The sequence below is a fragment of the Anopheles ziemanni genome, chromosome X (assembly GCF_943734765.1).
Source record: "Anopheles ziemanni chromosome X, idAnoZiCoDA_A2_x.2, whole genome shotgun sequence".
Lineage (NCBI taxonomy): Eukaryota > Metazoa > Arthropoda > Insecta > Diptera > Culicidae > Anopheles > Anopheles ziemanni.
This window is the reverse complement of record NC_080707.1, coordinates 8354466-8379735: the sequence shown is the minus strand read 5'-3', so window position 1 is coordinate 8379735 and position 25270 is coordinate 8354466. Positions and strand designations below refer to the sequence as shown.

Genomic DNA, 25270 nt, shown 5'->3' with positions numbered 1-25270 from the left:
CCATGTACGGTGTATGTGTGTGTGTGTAAACATTAACCAAGCAAGCTCACGTTTCCGCTGGCAGGCAGCTAGCTTCTTCTCCCATTTTCGTTAGTGAATTTGTCTCCTCCTGCACGTCCAGTTCCGACGATCGGTTACTTCGACTCGTCTTGTTCCATCGGTTCTTCCGAATCCTTGCAGGCCACCTCGGACGTGCTACGGAGAGAGAGAGAGAGAGAGAGAAGATAGTTTTAGCAGCGGAAACAACTGGGGTGGGTGACGCAACCCACGCTTACCGTTTCAACGGTTGCATCGACAACCCGGCCATCGCTGTCACGGTGTCCGACTCCTCACGCTCGCTGCTGTGTGCCTGCAGCGCGGACAGGGCGACCGTGTGGGCGTACCGCTTGACGCACGGCCAGTGCGACACCTGTATCGCGATCGTTTTCTGTAGCGTCTCGACGGCCGCCGGGCAGGGGACGCGGCCCAGCTCCGACGGCGCGATTGCGGACGTACTCTCCCCGAGCAGCGCTCGCACGCACTCCTCCGCCGAGTCACAGATCGCCGGCAGATTGTAACCTCCCTCGAGGGCGAGCACAAGCTAGAAAAGGAGCAACAGAACAGTTGATTGACAGTTTCACACACTAAATTATGTTTTGAACAACAAAGGTACAATAATTCTGGTTTCTCAGTACCAGAAACGGGTTTTAGCATCCAATTTCATTTAACAATTTACTTTGACTGACAGAACTATTTATCTTTGCTGTTTGCGCAATGCATTCTGTTATGCCAATCGCCATATTCAATTAATCAAATCACGAGGCAAATCATCGTAAATTTACAAAATCAGTTTTGTTTAACTCGTTTGTTACCATTTGGTCAACTCTTTTAAAAATCAACTTTTGACGAGGAAACCCAATGCCTCGCCTTGCACACATATTCGGGAAATCTAAGCATATTTCTTAAAAACAATATGCCTCTGACTCTTTCAGTGTAAACGAGAGCAGCTGGTGTTTGGTATTTGGTATGTTTGAAGTAATGCTGCGCTGGTTTGAGATGATGTTAATGTTCAACCGGACAGGAGATGGAATGTGTTTACGGCGGCCTGGTACGAACCTTTCCGTCAGCAAGCTGCATAAGCTCGCGTGTGAGGTGACCGAAGCAGGCGGGTGACACGACGTAACCGCCGAGGGGGGCCGGATGGCCGATGGCGGCATCGAAGCCGGCCGACACGAGCACGATGTCGGGATTGAAGTCGCGCGCGATCGGCATGACGACGGTGCGGAACGCGGCCAGATACTCGGCGTCGCCGAGCGGCGGATTGACGCCGCCGGACCAGGCCACGTTGACGTTGTAGCCGACGCCGGCGCCGACGCCGCACTCGGTGGGGCCGCCGGTGCCGGGGAAGAAGTTGCCGTCGTCGTGCCGGTGGATGGAGAGGTAGAGCACGGACGCGTCGTCGTAGAACACCTGCTGCGTGCCGTTGCCGTGGTGCACGTCCCAGTCGACGATCAGCACGCGGCGCATCTCGTGCGGCAGGCGGCGCCGCAGCAGCCGGGCGGCGATCGCGATCGAGTTGAAGAAGCAGAAGCCCATGGCGGCGTCCGCCTCGGCGTGGTGGCCGGGCGGGCGCACGACGGCGAACCCGTTGCGCGTTTCGCCACGCGCCACCCGGTAGCTCAGGTCGATGACGCAACCGGCGGCCATGCGGGCCGCCGCTGCCGTGTGATGCTCGTTCCAGGTGGTGTCGAGATCGACGCCGACGCCCCCGCAAGCTAGCCGCACGAAGCTGACGCGGCTCGTGTCCACCTTGGCGCGGTTCAGCTGGCTCGTGCCGAACAGCAGTGCGTGCGCCTCCGTGTGGATGGACTGCAGCTCGTCCTGGGTCGCCTTGCGGACGCGCAGCTTCTCGCAGCGGGCCGCCAGCCCGGTGCTGGCCAGCCGCGACCAGATGCTCTGCAGGCGCCCGCTGTGCTCCGGATGGTTCGCGTTGTCGCCGCACGCGCACACGTGCTTCAGCATCAGGCTGTCGAAGGCGAGCGCGGTGCTGCCGGCGGTCAGCGACGACGACGACGACGAGGACGGTACCGGCTTCTGCTGGACCGCCTCACTCTCATGGTGGTGGTGGTGGTGGTGGTGTCCGATGATGGCCGACGCGGACGCGGAGGTAGTGAGCTGCAGCGCCACCCCCGGCGAGCTGCCGCCGGACACGGAGCCTCCATCGCCTCCCGACGCCGGCACAATGCCTTCGTGCGTGTAGCTTAGCAGCGAGCGGCTGCGGTTCTGCACGGTCAGGTTCACCGGTGGCTGTGCATCGTCACCCTGTCCGCCGGTCTGCTGCTGCTGCTGCTGCTGCTGCTGGCCAGTGTCGGAAAACATGCTTTGCTGCTGGCCGCCTACATCACTGCTAAGGTGCACCAGCGGGCTGGAGGAGGTTCGCGCGAGTGGCCGCAGCGACAGACTGGATGCTGCTGCTCCTCCGGGTGGAGCGCCGCCACCGCCGCCGGCCATGACATGATGTGCGTACGGATCCTCCAGCACGGACAGGTGCATCGACCGGCGCATGAAGAGCTCCCGCTCACGATGATACTGATGCTGCTGCATCAGCTCGGACAGGTGCTGCTGGTGTTGCTGCTGCTGCTGCTGCTGCTGCTGTTGCTGCTGCTGCTGCTGGTGCTGGTGCTGCTGCTGTTGCTGGTGGTGATGTTGGGCGGCGGCGGCCGCTGCCGCTGCTGCCGCATTCATGCGCCCAATCTCGTCGTGCGAGGACGGCGGTCCGAGCAGGTGCGAGTGCGACGTGCTCTTGATGACGCTGCTCGCCAGCACCGTCTTCGGTGGCTGCTTCTTGTCCGTCAGGTCCATCACCTCGTTCGACTCGACCTCCTCGCGCAGCTGCGGCTCCCGGTTGACGCAGTTGGCGGCGCGCGAGAGTGCCGTGTGGCGGATCTTTTGCTTCATCAGCAGATGCTGCTCGTACGCCTGCCGTTCGGCCTGTCACGAGAGAAACGCAAGTAAGAATGGGATGGTGGTGATGGTTGGTGATGGTGGTGTGGGTCGCGCCGCTAGAGCGCGCATGCTTACGTCGCTGTTCTCGAAGTGCGTGTGCGAGATGTTCATCATGGCGGCGCCGGCCGCTCCGGCCAGCATCGGGTGGCCGAGGGGTAGCGGAGCCGACTGGGTGCGTCCGAGCGGCCGATGTCCCTGCCGGTTGAGCCGCGCCTGGGCAACGTGCGCGTCCGTGATCGACTGCTGGTGATGGTGGTGATGATGGTGGTAGATCGAGGCGGCCGAGCTGCCGGCCGCATGGATGGCGGTCAGCTGCGTCCGATCGAGGCCGACCACGCCCGCGGCCGCCGCCGCTGCGGCTGCCGCTGCCGCGACGGCCTGGTTGTGGTGTAGATGCTGCTCGGCCATCTCCAGTATCGGGTTGACAAAGGGATTGCCCATCGGAGGCGGACCGCCGGCCGGGCCTCCTCCTGCACCGGGACCGAGGTGTGCCGGTCTCATCGAATTGATAGCCTGCAAACAGAGAGGGTGCTTGCTTAGAAACGCATGCCAGAACGGGGAAGTGCTGGGTTCCATTGGTTCCATTCCTCACCAGGTGTGCCACCGTGGTCGAATGGGTGATGGACGTCCCGAGGTGCGGCCGGCCGAGCGAAATGTTCGGCATCGAGGGTGAGCTGAACAGCGACAGATCGTTGATACTCGACCGGACCGCCCCATTGCCGTACTGCGGGTCCTCGTTTTCCTCCTGAATCGGCGCGTTCGTCGGCGACGCGCGGCTACCGACGGTCGGCGGCGAGTTCGGCCCGGAATCGGTCGTCCCGGCAACACTGACCGCCGGTGGGCAATCTGCAGTAACACACAAGAGGATATTTGGATAAGCGTCAATTTGCAAACATCTTCGCACGTAACTTCACCCACATTCGAACCCTTTTAGAGCATAAACAATAGATATGCAGTGTATGTTATTTGAAAACGAAACACAATAACACCACAAACGCACACACAGGCGCGCACACACACACACATACACACACACACACTTATAAGCGCAATACAAATCTACGATAAAGCTACATGAAGTATAATTTAAATTTGTTTCGAACTTTTTCTCATTTTTCATCCAATTTTTTATTAGCAAACAGTCGAAGGAGAAAATGATGGACACAGCTTTCTGTGTGAGTGTACAGTCGGGCACAATATTGAGCGTACACTAAAGGAGGATGGGTTTTTTTGTATTATAATTTGAGGAAACATTAACATACTGTACCTTCATTGAAAAATTAAGTTATCCCTTGAACGTACAAATTGTTTTATTCTAACTCGTTTAATTTATTTTACACGAAATTAAAAAAGCTAAAACAAGTTTCTTTCTGCATTGCAAAATTGAGGTTCTGCATTACTAAGGATCGCCTGATTTCGGAAACTTCCGTAATTGTTCAACAATGATCTATGGGTCTGAGCAGTGCGTCGACTAGTATTGTTTGCTAAATACTGATACTCAACAGAATATTACAACGTGAACCCCGGTTATAGTCACGTCGTACATAGAAGAAAGTGCAGGACAAGTTAAGTAATGACGAGACTCAGCAAATCCTTACCGACAGCGGACGAAACTAGGTATGAGCCTTAAAAACAAAGCATCCTAAAACTGACTTAGGAATCCTTTAACACCTTTAGAGGGTACGTTTGTGCTAATGCCAACTGGTGAACTTTAATATCGGGATGAACAAAATGGGCTAGTTGGACATTCTGAGCCGTGACCAGTCTTGTCGTTCGCTACTGATATTATTGAATGTCCCCAAGTCCCCATATAGCACATTTACGGTGGGAAAAGAGAACTAAAACCACGATACAGGGTAATGGGATAGTGTCCCGTCGTTGCTGACAAAAAAAAAACAGTTGTGGAATCGATGCTTCGACTATTGCAACAAGTGCTCAAGTGTTTCAGGTAATCATGTCAAGCACTATTGTTATGTTTCATTCTATTTGACATCGATTTGCCTAAATGAACGGAACATGCAAATGACTATACGCTCTATTTTGCGATGTAAAATATGGTGCTTTTGGCCTCATGTTTTACAAATCGGTTTAGTTCAGAACAAACATCCTGAAATGGTTGTAAGTGTACGCTCCATTTTGCGACTGACGATACGCGCGCGTGTGTGTGTATGTGTGAGTATGAACGGTGGGAATGAGCACGGAGCAGAAATGGCGGATACGTACTTGTTGCTGCCTGCGTTAGGGCGGCCTGGTTATGCTGCTGCTTCTGTAGCCGGCGCAAGCGCTCCTGGCGGCGCGCGGCCAGCGGCCCATTGAGGGAACGCTTTTCGATAACGCGCTGCTTGAGGCGGATTTTTAGCAGGTTCGGCTCGGATGCTGCGGCGGTACGGGAGGGGTGGTTAAGGTGTTAGTAATCGGTGTCAGTGTACGCAGAGTGCCGGTGTGTCGGTGTGCGTCAGCAAATATCAAAAAAAAACCAAACGAAAAATGAAGGGAAAATAAGGAAAGAACGAACACAGGAAAACAAGACTAGCAGGACAAAATACGCGGCGCGCGCACCGGCAACCATTGCCGGGGTTTGTGTTTGTTTTCGCTTGCTTACATCAAACAACAACTGACAGCATGGGGACAACGAGGACTGGGGTTTACTGGAATGGAGAGGGAAAAGAGAGAGAGAGAGAGAAAGAGATGGCCAGCAAGCAACTGAAGAACACTGTATACCCCAAGGTACCATCCTGGCATTCATTGGGTTCACGTTCCGGGTTCACTTGCTGTCACTAGCCGCCTCTGAAAATCGACGCTTCTCGGCTTGATTCGATCGATGGAAAAAGGGCTTGTCGGCTCGATCGTTGGCGAACTGTTCGCCACGCGCATTCACACGAGAAGTGTAGGGTGTCCTGGTTCGACCAACCGATGCTACTTTGGACGAAAAGGTAATCGATTGAAAACGTCTTTGAATCTACACGACTAATCGCATATGTTCTCTATCAATTTTTACCTATCACAGTGATTGCTCCCCTCATTCCAGGGGAGGGGGGGGGGGGGGGGGGGAGATTCCCGCATCTTCGAAAACGAAGGAAATTTAAAGCGCTTCCACCATTCCGCACGAACTTCACTTGCGCTAAGGGATGTATTGAAAAATAGCAATGGAAAACCACTGGGAGGAAGATAACCAGAACCAGAAACAAAAAAGGGACAAATTATATTCAAATCCATTGCAATGCCCTCTGAACCGCAATGTCAGTTAGAGCATATTGGCTTTTAAAACATGGCAACGCCTGTAATACCATAATAACAAAAATTTAATATACATACATTACTATACATTCTCTTATTACACCCCCCCCCCCTGTCAGATGTTTCAATTGTATGCATTAATAGCAAAGTTTACCATCTAAAAAGAGTACCATGTCTACTGTACAAAGGAGGCAAAGGGTAAGGAGAAGGATAGAAACACGCCAGCGAGGTGGATGATCCCGCTGTTAGCAACCTGCTGTATTCTCCCCGCTCGGAGCAGTTCTTTTTGGAGCATACGCGTACGTTTTTTCCCCCGCTGTGTAAAACCTATGGTCCTCCGGCCAGCCAGCGGCCTAGAGCATGCGTCTATACACTTTGGCTTCGGCTGAGCGTGAGAGTAACCTGGTTAGCGAGGGCAAGCTGCAAAAAAGGCTCAAAATATCGTTTGTTAATTTGCTTAAACTTATCGAACCGAAGGAAACAAAAACGAAACAAATCGGAGCACAAACTCGGCATGCAAGAGATTCACTAATAATGGCGCCGTTCTCGTACGCTCGGTTCGCCACATTCGCAACACAACAACAAAAGCGGCAACAATTTCCCGTGCGACGGGCACAAAACGGCGTTTAGTAGGTTGGTTTCGTCGTGTCGCGTTTTATGCGATGCTCACGCCCGATGGCGGTCGTCGCGGGTTTGGGACGAAAGGGTCGTTTGCGGGCCGCTGGGAAAACACCCAGCAGCGCCGGTGGAGTGGTGGGAGCAATGCAAAGGAGGGCGAGAAGGCTGTGGATGGAAATGCTGATGGGCGCGCGACCAACGGCGGCTCCTCCACCAGCGTCGGAGAACCGTCCGCCGCTGGAGCGTCGTAGCTGCGCCTCGTACTTACCGGTCTTGCGGAGCGGAAAGTCCGCATCGTACTTGGCGATCGAGCTCGGCGGTGGTGGGATTTTGTACGGATGCGAGCTGACCGCGGCGGCAACCGCTCCGCCAGGGAGCGACTCGCCCGAGGATGACTTTACCACGCCCCTGGAAGCAAGAAACGGGGGAAACCAAGTGAGTTGCGACATGCCGCCGAAAACCGCCAAACGGCTTGCGTGCACTTACCAGTTTCTGTACGGTAACGGTGACGTCAAACCGTTCGATGCAGCCGCCTGCTTTTTCTGAATTAGAAATGTCTATCGGGAGGGGAGAGAAAAAGAAAAAAAAAACCGGATAAGCACTATCCCGCAAACACGGTGAGATGATGGTGTTCTTTAGCGAGTCCCTGGTGCCCACACCGTTTTCGTCCAAGCAACGGCAACTACGTCATGTGACCGGTTAACGTTTGCCACCAAAGAAAGGAACCCAAAGGATCCTCGGGGGGGGGGGGGGGGGGGGGCTTCCAGCACGCACCTGCAGCTTCTGCTTCACCTCCGAGCTGGCGTTCGCACTGCAGTCATGCTTTTCCTTGCGCTTGATCGCCTCCCGCTCGCGCCTTTCCCGTTGCTGGGCGGCTTCCTCCGCTATCCTTTGGTCGCGTAACTCCTACGGTGAGAGAGAGAGAGAGAGAGAGAGAGAGAGACGAGTTAGAAAAACGCTTCCTGCTACAACGGCAACCTTACGCATATACCTGAAACTTGTGCTCCAACTGCTGGCGGTGCTGCATCTCGAGCTCTTTGTTCTTCTCCTGAAACGCGTGCCACAGTTTCTGCTTCTCTAGCTCCTGCTCCTTTTGCAGCTGCCCGCGGGATTGGGTGGGAAAATGGAAGAAAAATAGCAAACGCATGTGTGTAGCAGCATGGTAGGGAAACGGTGTGTGCCGATAAGTTTCGTCTGCGGCGCGACGATGACGCACACATGTGGTACCGACCCCCCCCCCCCTCCCTCCTCTCCGACGGAATCTCACCTCCAGTATCTGCTGACTGATGTCAGCCGGGGCCGTTATCTGGGACGACGAGCCGCTGTTGAGGGCGATGCCGGCGTTCGGTACGACTAGCACTCGGTCTCTGCCCATCGTCGAATCACGTGCCATTTCTTCTGAAAGGGCAAAAGGAAGCCGATACACACATTAGTGGGGGGGAGTGGAAGCCAGCGGCCAAGGGTGACAAATGGGAGAACGAACGCGAGCACGAAAACGCTCCTGTCAAGGGCGTACGGGAGCCCCAAATTTATGCTCTTTCCCGCCAGGTATGCCAGGTGGTGGGGTGGGGGCGAATCGGGCAACAGGGAGCGTGCATTGTTGGTGTCTATTGACGTAAAAAAAAAAAAAAGATACACCAAACCCTTGGGCCTTATGATTTTTGTTTGGTCTTTTGCCCTATCGCCTCCATCAACGATTTCCTGCCAAATTCTAGCACCAAGCTGGCCAATTGCACAATAGACGTTGGCCGGGATGAAAATCAGAATATCAACTTACGTATTACCAACAGTTATGCCTTCAAACTACAAGCTCCATCTAAGAAAAGGTCCAAAGGCTTCTGAATCTCAACACAGTGATATTCATTTGAAAATTCAAATATTGAAAAAAAAATTAGCATCTTTGTGTTTATCACTGTTGTTTGTTGTTGTTGTTTTGGATATGATGTTTATAGTCATTACTGTTTTAGAAAGGAAACTATAATATCTACTATGGAGCTTTTACTTTGACAACTTTTGAGCAACTTTTCATACTAAAATAATTTTACTAAACCTTCATGGAAAAATCGACAGGTACTAGGCGTCTCCATCGTGAAAAGTGACTCCTACATTAAGCTTTTTTTTCCTCCAAGACCAAAATTCATTATTTTCATACAGTTCGAACTGCTTTTAGTTGAATAGATGGTAAGCCGTGTGATTGATCTTTTATACCAAAAAACGGTGATAGGAGTAAGATTTAATAAAAACAAATATCGGAAAAATATGTTTAGAAAAATTGAACAATATCGATGCACAAGTGGAGGCAGATGAGATGACTGTTCAAAGAAGCTACCGAGCGATGGGTAAATCTCCAGGTCCTTGAAACGAGAACACGTATGCAAGGATTCGAGGGAAATCAAATTCTGGAAACATATTTCAAAAGTACTTGCGAGCCGTTTATATCAGTCTTATTGCTTTCGGGATAAATGCTTCAACAATCAAAAGCTGATAATCCTGAGGAAGAGAGGCTTCAATGCACATCGTCAGTCAGGGGCAACGAACCATGCAGAAGAAATATTTTATCATCAAGGTCACCATCATGTCCTGATTCTTCATCTAAAAAGTTAGTTTTAGGCAATCATATATTGAACCTTAACGTCTATCTAATTGCGTTGATGTAAAAGACTTCACAAAACAAAACATTTGATAAAACATAAGTACAGCAAGCACGCCTTCACATACGATTCGCTTCAGTAACGTGTTGTTAACGACTGACCAACGACTGGTGAACAGGGCTTCGTAATCCAATTGTTTGAAGGTACACTTTGAAGGTAAATTGCACGATTTACAATGATAGAGTAGGAAAATAAAAAATAAATTCATCCCACCGTGTGCCCACTGTGCCTTGTGTGTAGAGCCTTCGTTTGTTTGCGAGACGGCACCAAGGGCAACACATTGGACCGTTCGCGGAACCGGTGCGTACGGACACACGCAACACAACCAGCCTCTATGTATGGTACATACACCCCTTTAGCCGTGTGGATGAAACGATGAGGAATTTTTAACCGAAGCAAGAGCAAGAGCAACATTAACCTAACAAAAACAAAACAAAACACAACTGAAAAAAAACCCGCATGGCTTCAACGGGAGAAAGGAGGAGGCTCGGGGGAAGCTGAGGGATATTTCTTTTACGCGAAACAGCGTTCCCTCGTTACTTTCGCTAGCTTTTCCACCGCCTAGCCTGGCCGAAAAGGTGATGGAGGGTGGAAAAACTGGGGCGGGGAGAGGGTGGTTTATGCGGTGCCGCTGCAGATAAGTACCACACACTCGTGTGGACATGCCTGTGTGAGTGTGTGTGTGTGTGTGTGTGTGTGCCCACGCGTGCGTTGGTGTATGTGTGTGTGTGTGTGTGTGGGCGTTGCTGGGCTCCTCAAGCTCGAGGCGGCGAGTAACAACACGTAAACGGCGAAGAAAAACAACACACAGTTAGCTGGAGAGGCTATTTTTAGACAAATCGATAGATTCTGCCCTTTAAAAAAGTGAATTACGCCCCAACACACATCCTACGGGCGGCTCCAGCTACCGAACTACCACCGACGACGACGACGACGGTGGGGTGGTACCACCACCCCCTAAACACCCCCCCCCCCTCTCTCCACACCCTCACCGCAGCTAACCCTTATTTACCTTGTCAGGTAGGGGAGGGTTACGGCAAACGGCATAACGAGACACTTGTTATTGGACGTCTTTTTTGTTGCTGTTGCTGTTGTTGTTGTTGTTGTTGCTTTCGCTGTATGTGACATCACTGTTGTTTTGGGGCCCCTCAGCATTTGCATTTCGCGCGCTGTGCCTGTGTGTTTTCCTTCTCTTCCTCGTTTTGTTCCGGAAAATTGCACCAGGAATCAATTTTCTACGATGTTGCATTATGCGTTCACATGGGTAAACTTGCAACAAAAGGGCGCTGCAGCAGGCGTTTTGGAAATCGCAAACCCGAAGGCGTTCGAGAAGGTTGCTTTAAAAATTATGCCGAGTCGGTGCAGAACACTGGTACCGTTATTTTATTGGTACCTTCATGGGGTTTGGACGCCCCAAAAAACACCTGGCGAGTGTTTTACATCCCGTTTGCCGGGGTTTCCAGCCGGATGTAATGGTGGAAAACCCTAACTCTAACCAAGGCTAGGGTTTTCCTCCCTTCTGTGGAGGAAGAGCGAAGAGCCAGCGCGTCCCCGCTCCTTCCGGGCCCCCTTTGATCCTTGAATCCTCGAATTCGGTCTACGAACAAAGCTTTCTTAGCCGTACGGGCAGGAAAATCTAGGAAGCGACTCACGGTGGATCAAATTACCTAGAACTTATTTACACCGGAATGAAGCGTAGTTGACCGAAAAATATAGGCAAGTCGAATTATCACTATCGATTTGCTTCTGCTAAGCTTTTCCAGAAAACAAATGTACTGTAATCTATGGTGAAAGTGAAAAAATCAGGTAGTTAATTTTTGAAAGTTATAACAATATATTTTATATGAACCGATACTAAGTTCCTCAATTTCAAACCCCCTCCTAACCCTTCGTTATACATGGCTTGGAAACTTGCATTCTATTGCCCGATGCAAAGGTTTTAACGTTTTGAAAAATTAAAAACGTTACAAACAATATTTAAATATATCAAAGAAAGCATTGCTGGTTGTGACAACAAACAGGTTTTGAGATAGTTTTGACGGTTGACTGATTTGACTGTATCGGAATAAATATCAATTACAGTGTTAAAGAGTTTCCCTAAAGTGATTAATTTCATAGCGATTATAATAACAACTCGTTTGAGAAATTTGAATCAAACTAAACAAGCATCACGATGGTTCAAATCTTTTAGTTACTCTTTTGTGATTTAAAACGTGAAAAATGAGTCATTAGTCACCACAGAGGTTTGAATCCTTAACAAGGGAACGAGTCCCAAAAGAGTGAATAAGAGAACAAATGAGTTGTTAGAAGTAATTTGAATCCTAGGTAGGTCCCCAGTAAGACTCTTATGGGAATCGAATCTCTGTTTGAGATTTTTTTTAAACAAAACTTTTGATAACAAAATTCAAAATCTTAAGCTGAAACCTCTCTAAGGTGATGATCCGTTTGTTACATTTGTTTGAAAATAATCTTTACCGCAAATACAAAAACAAAACATTTTAACTGCATATAACTCCTTAATTTTGCCTTTTTTTTAATGTCGATTTGCTTTCGAGCAAAATTGCATTTCCTTCTTCCCTGCGACAGAATACATTCACTTAGCATATTAATATACAGAATTACCAAACTACACCTCTTGCAACTGGTTTAATTCGATCCAGCAGTTTTAGTCGTCGGCACAACAACGTTTTGTTGTGCGTCCATACCTCAAAAGTTAAATTATTCATTCCACACTGAATTAATTATCGTACAAAGAACCTTTAAGCTTATTTAACAAATTTGAAAACTAGAAATCGTATAAAATCTCCTCAAAGGTATGCCAGTACCAACTAATGCTTGGTATGTTGAACTCATGGTAGGAGGAAAAGTGCAACAGATTAGGAAGCAAGTTTGATCAAGCTTCAATACGTTGGATGAGCACACGTTTCAAAAATCTTTTCTCTTGTGTAGTGTGCAGGGAATGCGTTTCGGGATGCAAATCTTCTCAGGATCGTTGATAGGGTGTTGGTAAAATCGGGAAGTCGATATTAAAAATGCGCACCGAAGAATTTTCAGCTTCAGATTCCATCCAGAAGGCGAACATGTGTACTAAAATATACAAGCTTATCAATCAAAGAAAGATGGAAAATAACATATCGGGGAGCAGCAGGTGAAAACACACGGCTCGCAAAGGAAAGAAAACAATTTTGCACATGCTGATAGATGAAAGCAATGTTCATCCGAATCGTGTAGCGCAAAGCCCAGCGAGTGGATTAGATACACTTGTGTAAAATAAATAATTTCCTGCTAGGCAAAAGGTAAGGGAGTATAGTAATGATAATAGTGCGGATGATCCGGACGATGGAACCACGCGGAATACCGTAGTGTACGTGGCCTGCCCAAGGTCAAACTCCATACCGTCCGCGCGTTGTTGTTTGGCCGAATCTATATATAGCCCCGACCGTATGGCGAAACGGAAGCGGCCACGGCATCTGCACATGTGTAGGTACGTTCAACCCGCCACGGGATTTTGTTGTATTGCGCGTACAACGGCAGGCAAATAGTATGGCCGTCTTCGATCCGCTTGGAGTCGCGCGCGCGCAAAAAAAACAACAAAGCAAAAAAAGAAAAACACGGGGGTGCAAATTGTTGAGTAAACTCGCCTCTACTAAAACACCTGTAGTGGTTACTTCCGTTCTTATGGGCTTCTTTTATGGGCGGCATCCGCTCGCGGTTTTCGTTTCCCTTTTTATCTTAGCCATCGTTTGCTCTCGGCTCTCCAGTTTGCTTCTTATTTTTTCGCCACAAAAACAAAAGATCCATTAGATCATATGTCCCGGGTTTTAAGAAGGGACCTTTTAAACCGATACGATGTCTTTGCGCGGGTGTGTGTGTGTGTGAGTATGCATAGTCGGCTAGACGTTGCGTTACACATCCATCGACCGTAGTACCCAACGAGACGAGACAAAACGTATTTTACTGGCGAGCCACATTATCGCGAAGTTACACGGAAGATTAAAAGTTATACCGCAAGCCATAATTTCACCTTTTTGCTCCGCTTCTTTTCTTCTAACGCTTTACCCCTCGCTTGCTAGCTCGCTATAAACAAACGATGTATTTATTGCTTGTTGAAGTGAGTGTATTGATTGTTGTCGATCGTGTTACAGCTGCTGCTGCTGCTGCCGCCGCTGCTGCTGCTGCTGATGGTGTGTTGTTGAAGTTGATAGTGGGGACATTAAAAATCACAATAAACCGCAAGTCAACACGCTTAGGGTTTTCTTTCTTTCGTCGCGTAGACGTTCGACGGCCGGTTCGTTGCTGCTTCTCCATCTTCCGGCTGATACCACCAATCGCTCTCGTTCTTGCGCGAAAGAATGATCCCCAACCTCACCGCTTTTCCATCATTTCATCGATCTAATCTCGAGTCAAGCGAGAAATAAAACAAAAACAAAAAAGTTCACCGGACGAAAATGGACACTCTCCAGCGAAACCCCGGGGACATACACTCTGGCCTAGCTACAACCTAGAGGGTTCGGTTTGGCGAACACCTTACACGCCGGCTCCGCGGCAAATGGTTGTTCTATCCCCCCCACCGCCTTGCGAAGGGAAGGGTGGTGGGAGGAGGGGCGCGAGGGATCGCGTAATAAACCGGTTCCACTTTCATCGTGTTCTCGCTCGTGTCATTTCGCAGTTAGCCTATATAGCCGCATTCCGTACAACTCCACATTGTCGGTTAGAAGTGTCGGAGCAGCATGGACCTTTTTTCCACGCACCCCAAAATTGTGCGGTTTCATGTGGCCTTTTCGATAGCGCTGTGTTATGCTGATCTCCGCCTCGCTTGCCTCCCGCCCCATTTCAACAGCAACCCACCGGCGGTGCAAGAGCCAGCAGCAAGCTAGATGCACCGGATGGGGACCACCTCTTGTGCGGTCGCGAGATGCAAACAAACACACCAGGGGACACGGCATAAAACTCACGTCACGAGTCGTAATAGCTTCTCCTTTTGGCCAAATGTTTTGCCCGTTTGTGGCCTACACCTATCTTATACGTTGTGGCGACAATTGTAAGCAAATTTAAGGTAAAGTGAGGCAAGATGCACCTCTTAAGCGATGTCTTACCTTCCATTCAAGAAACAAATCGATCTTTTATCCTTTCTTATGTTTCTAAACTGTTTAGAGGACTCAAGACCCAGATAGTAGGACAGAAAATACCCCGCTAATTATTATTTCACTACGGCTATTTATGGAGATTGCATTTGTTTTAACTATTATTGCAACACACGGTAGACTCAAACTTCAAATTTTGTTTTGTTGTTGCAAAGTTTACATCGGATACAGAATATGTGCAGCCTTCAGGTAATATTTATGTATTGATCTGCTTGATAATTGTCTGCTACATAGCCATATTTAATTTTGACAGGTATCTAAAGTTAAACAATGGCGGGGAAATCTTACATTAAGGATGCATCAGACACGCTAATGAAGGTTCTGTTACTTTATTTTGTTTAAAAAGGTGCTAGCAACATGTCGGTACATTTTACCCCATATCAAGATGCCCGGCGCCCCATTTTCCCCTATAAATAAATAAATTTCCTTCGCTGTTGTCGAAACCGCCGTACTCGCTCTTATCAGATTACGGCGCGTTTATACAACCCTGTCCGCGCCCTGGGCAGATGTACATTCCTTTCCCCACCCCTAGTCACTGAAGGGCGAGCAAAGGGCGCCAGCCGGGCAGACTAACAACAGAAAGCCTGGAAACCAGAATGGTTATTTTTATTATCTACGTTTTGTTGGCAACAAGGAAATCCTACATAGACACCCGATTCCCTGCCATGGGTTCTGAAAAGTGACGGAATTTGGCCGGTTAAAATCGCTTGGCCCGGTGTCTGATGGCTCTTCAGCCCCCCTTTGGATCTAGTCAAATAACGTTACTACAACATGGAAGAGGAAATTGTAACCACGATTGTTGAGAGTATTTTGGATCCAGATATGATTTACAAAAATGCTTGCATTAAAGTTACATTTCGAAGCCTTTCCAGTGTCCGAAAGAACAGGAAACGCAGGATAACTTAAAAACAGTAAGAGTTTTCCTATCTCATCGCTACAGTGAAACCAAACAAGTTCGGTAGCATTGAGGTTTTTTTTTGTTTTTGCTAGCGCTGTTTCATCATCTCGTTCGTTGTTATCTGAAAGCGGATGCAACGCCTCAACAGTCTGCATCCCTTGTCGGGGTATCAACGTTTGGTGCAACAGTTGACATCCAAGTGCCAGAGCTCCGATGCATTCGCGAGCATCGCCCGGCATTTCGCGTTCGTAATCTCTCGATATTTGTTTGGAGCCCGCTGTTTGTGTCAGCTCGATCCCGATTTTGCCGGATGATTCAACCTGATACGACTGGGGCAAAGGCAACGGTTGATGGTTTCCCCCGCTTAGAGGCAGGAATGTATCCGGATCCGGACAAGCGCGCCACCGCCTCTAACGTACACCGCGCTAATCGGTGCAACAAAACCAAAATGCAAAACCGGAGAGCAAGAAAGAAAAGAAGAAGAAGATGAAAAAAAACCACATCCCACACACAACAAAAACAGAAAGCGAAGATTCGCAGTGCCGCAAACGCAATTATTTCCTTTCACTAGAGCGACCTACGACGGAGACGGTGTCGGTGGCGGCGGCGGCGGTGGCGGCGATAACTACTACTAGACGCAGCCTCTCGCAAGAAGAGAAAGCACGATAAGGAGCCAGAAGGCAACGGTGGAAAAAAAATAAAAATACCAAACACGGAGCGGCAGCAACAACCACAACAACAAATCGGCCCGTACTTTGCGCTCTTACGCACGGAAGCTCGTGAGAAAAAAAAAACAACGACAACAACAACAACAACAACACGCCGAAAGGCGCGCACACACATTCACGAAACTCGCGGGGTCTCGGTGTCTTGGACTGCTCCTTTTCGTGACACGTCCTCTGAATTTCTGCCATTAACACTGCACGCGAACCCAAAGGGAGTGCTGGCAATCGAGTATCGAAGTAGCGAGACAAAACGGGCCCCGTAGGGGAGGGGTAGGGTTGGTTGGTGGTGGCCTTTCTTCCCGGATAGATAACTCGGAGATCTCGGATACGACGTTGCAAATAACATTTTGCACCAAGTACACGACCGCGAGCTGAAGGGATGTGTGTGGATACCGCGCGGTATCGGCAACACGGTGGTGAGAATACGGTGGGGAAATGGAAGTAGGAGGTGGAGCACGAGGTGCACACATATAGATGAATTTAATGCGAGTAAATCCAAATATATTTACCACTTTGTTTGTGCGTTTGGTTTTTGTTTTTTGTTTTTTTGACTTGGGTTTGTTTTGCCACTGGCGACGCGCGTACGTGTGCTGTTTGTGCCCGACGCAGGCTGGATGTGTGTACGTTCCGCTTACCACTAGCCGAAGCAACTACACGGCATGTCGCGGGTTTCCCGGTGGCCGACTGACTGACTGACTGACTGACTGACTGACTGACTGACTGAACGACTGACTAACTGACTGACTACAACAAACGACGACGACGACGACGACGACGACGACGACGTCGGGCTGCCGGACGGACGGACGAACCACACTAACGAACCGTTCACCTTGCCTGCTCGACAGCGTTTGAGCGGCGGCAGGCACAGAGCGACAGGCCTCGATCCCGCGCAAAGTGTCCACGCGCAGGACACGCCAGTGAGGTGGAAAGAGTTGTGCTACTAGGCAGGCCGCTAGTCGGAGTGTAACCTACGCGGGGCGCTACTACCACCACACAGAGAGACGGCGGCCCTAGCGCGCACTTTCGTCAACCACCGCTGTACTATCGGTTTGGCCATTTCGCACAACACAACATCCAGCCGCCAGTTGCTCCGCTAAGGCAACGCTCGCTCGCTGTCTCCATCTCTCTCTATCTCTCGCTGGCGCTTCCTGCTCTCCGAGCGGATCTCGCTGTTGGTTCGCCGAACCGCGAACCGCGAACCGCGAGACAATCCAGCAGCGTCGTGCGGGCCGCGGGCAAATGTCAGCGCTCTCGTTCCGGCTCTCTAGAACAGCAGCTACATTATCTCCCCGTGCCGTTCGCTTCCCAGACAGGCTGCTCACTGTCTCTCTCATTAGCGAGTTTCCTTTACATCATCATCATTACGATTTAAAGTACATCGCCAGCGGGCTCTGATTACCCCGGAGCCTCTCCACCGAGGTGTAGAATCGTTCGAAAAAGATGATCTGTATCGTGCCCATATATGCGAACAATATTGATCTCGCACCTGCACCAATAGCCTGACCTCTGGCCCGGTGTACCGTAACCTTGTTTCCAGATGATCTTGCGAAACATCGTCCGGTGGATCAAGTTCTTGTAAAAAGTGTTGTTATCCAGCCTCCAAGAAGTTACACAAGGCATGATCATTTCGCACAACCAAAATCTCTCGTACAACACAGATTCGTCGGCAGTGAAATTCCTATCTCTTTCACATCTGCAATTCACCTTAAAACTTCCACTTTGGTCCATTCCCATTAATTCTTCTCAGTACAGCATATTTTTTGTCTAATTGCACATGTTTTGGGACATTTTCCTTCTGATCTCTTATTTCTGAACCCGTTTTGTCACTTTTTCCATCCGGTTTGTTGTGAACTTTTGCGTATAGTAAAAACCAAGAGAAGGGAGGTGCCCATGGCGCAGCGGTAGTGCGAGGAAACATCACGCCACAGGTGGGGGATCGAATCTCGAGTCTGGCACCCGTCCGGTATTACGAACAGCTGATCTATAATACACCGTCTTTCGGGCACAATAACTCTCTTCAGAGGCCTTGTCCCACTAGGATGTTGTGGGGATGATGTTGTGTCACATAAAAAAAAACTGCAATGACTATCCTCGACCTTAAACAATATTACACTTCTTACATTCGTCCATGGTGAATTCAGCATTTTTAATTTTTTCTAAAGCCAATATTTATGATTGCAATTCCTTAAATATCATTGTAATTTGGAATAAAACATTCTGTCCCTTTTGTTAGCCTCTTCCAAAATGCTGGCCACTATCACATACGCAGTTTCGGCGCATAAATATTGCTAAGTTTAATTCGCAAATGATGTGGTGGCATATCAGGCAAATCCAAAGAATTTAAAAACACCAATGGCTTGGATTTCATTTTCAACACGGTCTATTGATTTGTCTTCTTCTTCTTCTTGGCATAACGACCTCTTGGTCATGCCTGCCCGCGAAGGGCTTACGAGACTTGTTTCCCTGTTGTACGTGCATAGTCAGTCCTCTCGTACAGGGGAGGGTGCGGTCTCGGTTGGGATTCGAACCCACGCCGTCGAGGTGGTGAGCCCCGGCGCTCATGGACCGATTTTCTAACCGGCGCTACCGCTCGGCTGTCGCGGACCCTCTATTGATTTGTATATAGCGCAAATTTGCCGGAATATTATTTTGTATTGTCCAGTGTTAGTCATTACCATCGGTATTTTTGGCAGGTGAAATTGCTCGTGCACTCAACAAATCGTAGTGTCGATAACTTAGGCCAAAGCTAAGAAAAAACATGTGTCACACATACGTTCATTTTTTGTTGAAATGAGTTGACGAAAGGGAGCTTGGCATATTCATAGTCGATCGTAAGAGTTTTCATGTGTCACAACAAATATGATTACCTGAAACACACGTTCAACACCGTCGACCGTTTTCCGTCGAAAATCGGCTACAATCTACAATTTAAAGTACTTGTACTTACAATTTAAAGTACGTGTTCCCAAACAATTTTCTTTTAAGTTTTCAATAGCTTGGCTATAACTGATGTCTAGAAGTCTTGCTAACAGGTGTTTCATTAATTTGCATGTGTAACGGAAGCTTTAGTGCCGAATGTGGCGTTCTTATACCTTTCAGTATAGCCAACGGGGTGCCATTTTATGATCGTATTCCTGTCACAGCCGGTGTTATCAGGAATGGTTTTCAAAAAATGGTCCACTGTTTCCATTATCGACAGCCGTCACCAATCCATTATACGTACACTTTTGCTACAAAGCTATTCAGCCATTTGTACACTCACGAGCTTATCCACGATTCTTTTATGGAACCTCGCATCGTCAACCAACACCAATGGTACATCAAAGATCCTTCATTTTCGATTCAAAAATCCCCGGTATCGCTCGAATGCGATATAAAATGTTTTCGATGATTTCATTTTTGTACTGCCGAAAAGATCATTGCAAAAAGTGTAGGTGTAACATTAGTTCTTAAATCTCGCTTATAGTTTGATTCCAGCGATTATCGTGTTTCAGCTTCTCGAAAAGTTGCACACACCGTTAAGCGTTTCCAAAAGAAAACCACATCGATAGCATTTTGTAAAACATACAAACCGAAGTTTGATTGTAGAGTACGCAAACTCCATGAACCATAGGATCGGCAATTTTATCAATTTGATCTGATTGAACTTTGTCCATCTATTGTCCTACGGCAAACCTATTATCGTCCACTCAGCAGAATACATCCAACATCTATCAGCACCAAATATACGTGATCCAGTCGATCGCTTACTCATTAACCGAGACGTAATAATTCGATCATCTGTGAATTCGTGCTTGTAATTTGTCACTATTTTAAATGCTTTGGGACCAAAAAAAAGTGATGCCGAACTTTGTAGTGGCAATGGTGGTAATAATAATGCTGATAGTGTAAGTCGAATAATATTAGAAAACTACTTGAAGTTGTCAACGTCCGATTCACAAAACAGTTGGTCTCAAAACAAGATGTATTCAAACGCAACCAGAGATGTTGTATTGTTCATATCAATACTTTCTTATATATACTCTTCAACGCTCCAAGCGACTCTCAGATTGATCTCGTATGCAATCAGCAACGCCAACGGTTTATCGACCAACGGCTGCCAAATCAGATGCCTAGCCTAGCTTCAGCTACCTTTTATTTGTATAACACAACATCTGGACTGTTTGAAACCATCGTGAACACCTTGTTTCAACAAACTGCTCACTCTTATTTTTTCAAATAAGTAAGTGGTCACCAACTGTTTTGTGCACTGCGCAGCAAACACAACCAAAATGCAAACGTTTTTAAAAAAGTTGAATCACGGTTATTTTTTAAAGATCTTTCCGTTCGTGTTGATTTTTCGTGAATGATTTTTCTACGATCGGTAAACATTTTAACGGCTCATCTGGTTGCAACATGCTGCTAACCGCGATTACTTTTGCCAATAGAGCTCACTGGCGGAAGGATGTAAAGAGGTGGGGAGGGGGATATGAGTTTTACTTTTATCTTTTCGTTGCATTGGCAGCAGATAAACACTATTGCTGAGAAAAGCGGAACGTTTAACATGTTGAATGGTATTGCAAAATCTCGATAACGGATCTAGAAGTTTCAATAGCGGACCGTTCAACTGTAATAACGCTTTAAACTGGATGCGCTGCTTATCGTAAAAAGGTGGAAAACAACGATCGCGATCGATTCTACTATTTCAACAAGTTTTTCTGTTTATCTGATTGCCTTAGAGCGAACTTCAAATATTTTAATCGCACTTGTACAGTAAAACGAAGTGAAATCAAAACCAACAAAAACAGTTAGTCGAAAAACAAAACAAGAGAGTGAAGTTAACACATGACAAAAATAAATGGAGATAAACTTTCGACAAAGGTGAAATACATCAAATTCAACCGTTTATCGTTAACTGACCTATTTAAAATCAACAATATGAAAAGGAACTAGATTTCACAGTGTTCCTACAACAAACATAAAAAGAATAGCATACCTTATCTTATCAAAAGAAGAGCACCATTTTAGCACCAACTTCTCCGTTTTACTTTTTTATTGTAATAATAAAAACATTCCCAATTAATTGCTTTTGTGTCGTCACCCTTTCGATAACCTCTGGAGGAAGCAAGACAGGATTCGGTTTCAGATGAGTAACTTTTCGAAAAACCCAACGTAACTTATAAAATAAAAAATAAGTTTATCACGAACTAGGAAACATGCTTGCTTTTAGGATAAAAACAAACACAAATTATACGCAATCTTCGAATATATTGCTGACAACAAGAAAAAAAGGATGGAACAGATGAATCACTTTTCCCGTTCATATTTGCTTGAAAGTTCTCAAGTTCTACTACATTCAGTGTGTTATTTTGCTTTTCCATAACTTTCCAGGGCGACGTAAACAGGGCGAGTGAAACCCTTTCCCAACAAAGTCCTCCCCGTTGGAGGACTTCTGTGCACTCGGGGCAGAGCCCCGTCCGGAGGGTCAACTTTTTGATTTCTACGACTTCCGTGGAACCACATCCACGGGACAAAGATCGCCGTAGGAAAGTTTCGGCAATTGTCAGGATGCAATGGTACGAAGCGGCCTGGCAAAAGTTTAAATGTCACCAGTGACGTAGAGCGTGTGTACCGGAGCAACTTTGGCGTGTTTGGCAGCAGCTGGAATGTGTGGCGAAGCGTTTCGTAATGCAAAGTTTTGGCCCCACGTTTGCGAGCCCCGTGCGACACACATCAAACGACCGCCCCAGACGGTTTGCGGTTGGTTTTAACGGGTTTCCTCCTCCCGGGATTGGGAACGTGCTATTCCCCATGGAATGTATGTATTTCCAAGTGAAGCTAGTAAGTAAGCGATGCTATTGTCGTAACATTGTTTGGGAAGTTACATCGGGAGTTACACTCGCCAACTGTTTGTACCTGCAGTATATTGCAGTGTTACGTGCTATACTGTTCTCGATGGTGAGGAATAACTTACGCTCTGAGGTCGACCCCGTCGGTCTTCCAGCGGCGGAAAATGGAATGCTAAAATAGAACTCCAATGGCGGTTGTAGGCCGCGGTCAATCGGATAGGACCTCGCGACCTGCGGAGTGGTGTTGTGTTTTCATGATATATGTTGTGGCGGATCGGGAGCGGGGGTAGACTTTTCTTCTTCCCCCATCTCGCTTGCACACACATATACACACACACACGGTCCTCTCATTTGCTCGGCCGGCTGCCGCTGGCAAGGGCTCGTTAATGGCGGACCGGCGGACCCGTGTGTTGAACGCGTGTTTGTATGGCTGTGTGATGAATACTATGTATAATGAAAATTTCTATTAATAGCTACTGCGCCGTATCGGTTTGCGCACTTGTTGTCATTTATAAATATAACATCTCTCTGATTTTATATCTTGCCCCGCCGCAAAGAGGCTGGAACCGCTACCGCCAACCGAGAAGCGAAGTTCGTTACCCGTTTCCTCTTCCCGTTTGCTTTTGCCGATATCGCGCTGCTGCATATGCAAACACCGAAGCGTCTAGAATAAAGGCGCGGACGAAGCCCAAGACGCCACACGGCACATTGTGGGCACATCCTGCCTGCCTTGTGCTATCCGCCATATACTCGCCGGGTTTGCCTTCTTCCTCTTCAGCCTTACACTGGACTGCATTTCGACACTTCCTTACAAGCGTTCCCGGTTTCTAAAATTGGCTACGATAGCGCTCTTCCTGGGCGACAACCAGGAGTTGCCTTACTGCTTGCTTGGAAACCTTGGAGCTTGCTTGGACGTCCAATACATCTCCCCCTATACCCTGGCAGAACGATCTACGCCCGCCAACAAATCGCCACGGAAACCGGAAATGAAACACATCCTGCACCTTCTTCTATTATATTCGCAAGTTGTGCGTTGTAGGAAGGAACGAGTCCGCCGTTAGAGACGACTTGTGACGTTCCGCATTCACCAGAGAAGCTGTGAACCAAAGAGTAGGCCAACAGACGAAATAAAACAACCCATCGAACCTACAGAAATTGCTAAAAGACAACACTTCTAGTCACGACATACTTAGCGTTTGAATGTCGTGTGTATGTGTCTAGTACATGGGCGTGTGTCTTTTCCTAAACAAAAAACAAATGTTTGCCGGCGCATCATTATCATCGGCGGGATCCATAGGTACCTGGTATTTTATTATCGTCGGTGAATCCAATTAGTTTTTAATTTATGTTATTTTTTCACCGTTCCAAACACATACAAAAAAACATCCCACCAAGACAAAATACCTAGACCCACCCATCTGGTTCCGATTGGTAGGATACTTTTGTTTTTTAATTTAAATTGCTGCTCGTAGGCGGGCAGGTAGGTGGGCAGTGCGAATGGAAACATTTGCTAGAAACATGTACTTTGGTAAATCGGAAGCCTTGGTTAGAGCGATCATCGAAACGGTGTAAGCAACTACAATTATCTGCAACGGCGCAAAAACAAGTAGTCTACGCCCTCCCCACTTGACCGGAGGCAGCATGTTTGCCGGTTTATAAACAAAAATTAACAAGCTGTACATTTTTAATCCGGGAAACCATTAAAATGGGCTCCTGGGGAAATGCCATACGCCATTGGCGTTTCGGTAGATTTTGCGCCAGGAGATGTTTGGTCGCGAATGCCAGTCGGTTTCGTTGTCCCGGACGTTGGTGCTCTACTTTGAATTTTACAACCACGAAACAAGCGACCTCTTATCAACAATAATTCAATTAATTGCTGAGGTCGAGCCACTGTTGGCGTTGACTTTGACTTTGAGTTGGATGTTAAAATAGTTCGCAGCATACAGCAGCAGCATCGGAACCGGCAATGCGGCACGATGGCCAGAAACGGATGCGGAACACTTTGCAAGATTTCGACTGGCATCTTATCAGGTTTTGTCTTTATTTTAACGATGTGTGCTTGTGCACCGCCATCACTACCGCAGTGTGGGGCCCCCGGAAAGAATGATGGAGAGCGCGAATGGAAAATATTAACCAGCCTAAGACAAGTGCCGAAACCGTGGTTCTACCGGCCCCTCCAACGCTGCCCCGCCCTCGACCGTTCCCTTGAGCGTAAACAAAACAATCATACGGATGCTCGTAAGATATGTTTATCGAAGAAGTGCTTCAAATACAACCGCACAGCAAGATTAGGCGACGAAACAGCGGCCACGGCTAAATTTAGAATCTCACTATTTGCTGATTATTGCCAAGCCGGGCTAAAAATAGCACATGGGAGGAAAGGGAAGCTAAAAGAGAGAGAAAGAGAGTGAGTTGTATATATAGATAGGGGAGAAGGAGAACCAATTCGTTCGACAATCCCTATTTTTGGCATTTTTTTCATAACGTATATTGCGAATATCATTTTTGCACCACCGTGTGCCGCAGTGCTATGCCCCCTCCACATACGTACAACCCATCCCGAAACACCTTCCGATGCGAGTGGTACGTGGGTTATTTTTCCCATACAGCGCTCCATACTTCTTCTGCTTGTTGCGCATGTTGTTGCACGTGAAAAGTCTTTCTCCTGGCTATATTTACCAATTGCTAAGTAACATTTTAGCCAATATCCGCAACCGCCGTTGGATTTGGGATGGACTATTGAGGATGGAAAAAAAAATCCTGCCACCTCAGCCCCGCACGCAATGCAAGATAACATCCGCCTTTCCAGGGCACGTATGACAAAGGTTTTATAAATATGAGCCCCGTTTCGTAAATGGTTCGCTAATCTGCTGGCATTACTCACCGTTGTAAAAGCTGTGCATCGTCGTTTCGCGATTGGTTCTCCTCGACGCTGCCGAAAGCCTAGCGACTGTGTACTACTTTCTTGGTGCTAGTGTGCTCCCAGCACGGTCACAGTTGCGCCATTTTCCAAAGCCATTGCTAGATATTGTTTTCGTGGATCCTTTGCCTTTTTTTTGTTTTTTTGTCTACGCCAACCGTCTCGATGTATGGTGCAAACACGTTGGTACTAGGATTATGGGGCTCGCGTTTGATGGCTACGGCCACACCGTACACACTATATGGGTAAATTTTCTACGGT

General features: G+C 47.9%; 1 protein-coding gene across 1 annotated transcript; it reads right to left on the bottom strand.

Annotated features, from left to right (window-relative positions):
* Positions 1-25113, bottom strand: LOC131291254 (histone deacetylase 4). The gene is given in 12 exon segments (XM_058320442.1): positions 1-195; positions 276-580; positions 1096-2970; positions 3061-3516; positions 3590-3831; positions 5170-5361; positions 7109-7248; positions 7327-7397; positions 7615-7751; positions 7828-7939; positions 8108-8238; positions 24974-25113. Coding segments are annotated over 12 exon segments (3741 nt in total). The 5' UTR covers positions 24993-25113; the 3' UTR covers positions 1-134.
* Between the last annotated feature and the right edge of the window lie 157 nt (positions 25114-25270).